Here is a 1,732-nt window from a genome sequence, read left to right as displayed (position 1 = left end):
GTGCAGACGAACCACGAGACAATAGAACACTAATCTGTTCTAGGGTCTCTGCGACCCAAATTTGGGCCAGATGTGGCGGCGCTTCCTCTCCTTGTTATATTTAGCTCCTTGACCCATCCTACCCCTGCTGACAGTACGACATGACTGTGCAGTAGACACACCATGTTTGTCACCCCCACATATTCTTACGTGTAGCGGAACTCACCCTTGCACCCTTGTCACCCCTGCGTGTAGTGGGACGCACCCTCGCACCCAACCCAACGCCTACACACACCCGCACGTGTAGTGGGACTAACCCTCGCTCCCTCCCCCTGCCCACACACCCCCGCGCGTNAAATGGAATATGTGTGGAATACCACAATGCAGAATGCAGTAAATGGAATATGTGTGGAATACCACAATGCAGAATGCAGTAAATGGAATATGTGTGGAATACCACAATGCAGAATGAAGTAAATGGAATATGTGTGGAAATACCACAATGCAGAATGAAGTAAATGGAATACCAGTTACAGAATACCACATGCAGAATGAAGCAAATGGAATACGTGCGGAATACCACAATGCAGAATACAGTAAATGTTACGACGAAATGCAGAATGGGGAAAATTCAGAGCGAGGCGATCGTACAATAGATCGTATCTAAGAAAAAACAGCGAGCCATACAACGAGCGAACATCAGAAGACGATAAGCGATGTAAAGCGAGTATCAGAATGTAGAAGAGCGACGGCAGACACAAGGGGGCGCCACCGACGCAGGGAAAATTCTCAGCGTGTCCCCGGTCGGCGTCCCGCTAGACGGCGCCACCGGTAAGATGCAGTTAGTGAGAGAGAAAGCGATGGGCGCTACTGAATAGTAATTAGTGGGTACATTGCACAGTTCACCGAGTCACGCCGTGGTTTATACGCTGTTAGTTTTTTGTGTTTTTTTGAGTAACGAAAATTTCAGGATGACCTCAAAAGTTCCAGTTAGAGCACACTTGTGCATGCACGCACGCACGCACGCACGCACGCACGCACGCTCGCATGCACGAACACATGCACGGGTGCCCACGCGAACTTATAACGCGCTCTTTATACCTACTGTGACTACTACAGCTACCGCCATCTCTCTCCCTGCAACCACAACCATCCGGCGGACGCACACAGCCGACCTCAAGTCAAGTGAGGTCGCACAGGGGTCAAAGGTCACCAATTCCAGGGCCAAGAGAAAACGAAGCGGGTTCCCGCTTTCGGGTCGCAGGGGAAGGTCACCGAAGGAAGCAGATCGGCGAAAACTCCAGCAAGAGGAAAGCGTCCCTGCTCGCGTCCGACGCAGCGGGCGGTGGCGCCCCCTGTCCCCGGTGGCGCCCCCTGTCCCCCGGTGGCGCCTCCTGTCCCCGGTGGCACCCCCTGTCCCCGGTCGCAGATCGCACGGAGCGTGACCGGTGTTTTCTGCCGTTCTTCTGTTTGAAGGTGATATTAGCCAGGACTCGATAGATGACATCGAACCGTGCCACGGTAAGGAGACGACCCCCTGCGCCGCCGCGCGTGCCGCGTAGCCGACCCCCGCTTGCGCAGCGCCGCAGCAGCAGCGCCACCTGGATGACCTGGATGCACGCACGCCTGCGGGGTCCGTGGGGGAGGGGAGGGTGTTGTGTTATCCTTGCTGCTGCTGCTGCTGTTATTTGTTGTTGTTGTTATTGTGGGTGTTGTTGTTGTTGTTGTTGTTGTTGTTGTTGTTGTTGTTGTT

General features: G+C 53.9%; 1 protein-coding gene across 1 annotated transcript in view; it reads left to right on the top strand.

The window, feature by feature from the left end:
• The first annotated feature begins 481 nt into the window (after positions 1-481).
• The window catches only part of LOC106819701 (glutamate synthase [NADPH] large chain-like), a 5,953-nt gene continuing 4,702 nt past the window's right edge, over positions 482-1,732 (top strand). The window contains exons 1-2 of the mRNA XM_014824299.1: positions 482-575; positions 1,244-1,455. Coding sequence (XP_014679785.1) covers positions 482-575; positions 1,244-1,455 — 306 coding nt within the window. The remainder of the gene's footprint in view (positions 576-1,243; positions 1,456-1,732) is intronic.

The sequence above is a fragment of the Priapulus caudatus genome, unplaced genomic scaffold, assembly GCF_000485595.1.
Source record: "Priapulus caudatus unplaced genomic scaffold, Priapulus_caudatus-5.0.1 Scaffold4088, whole genome shotgun sequence".
Classification (NCBI taxonomy): Eukaryota; Metazoa; Priapulida; class Priapulimorpha; order Priapulimorphida; family Priapulidae; genus Priapulus; species Priapulus caudatus.
The sequence above is the reverse complement of the archived record's forward strand: the minus strand, read 5'-3'. Positions and strand labels throughout refer to the sequence as shown.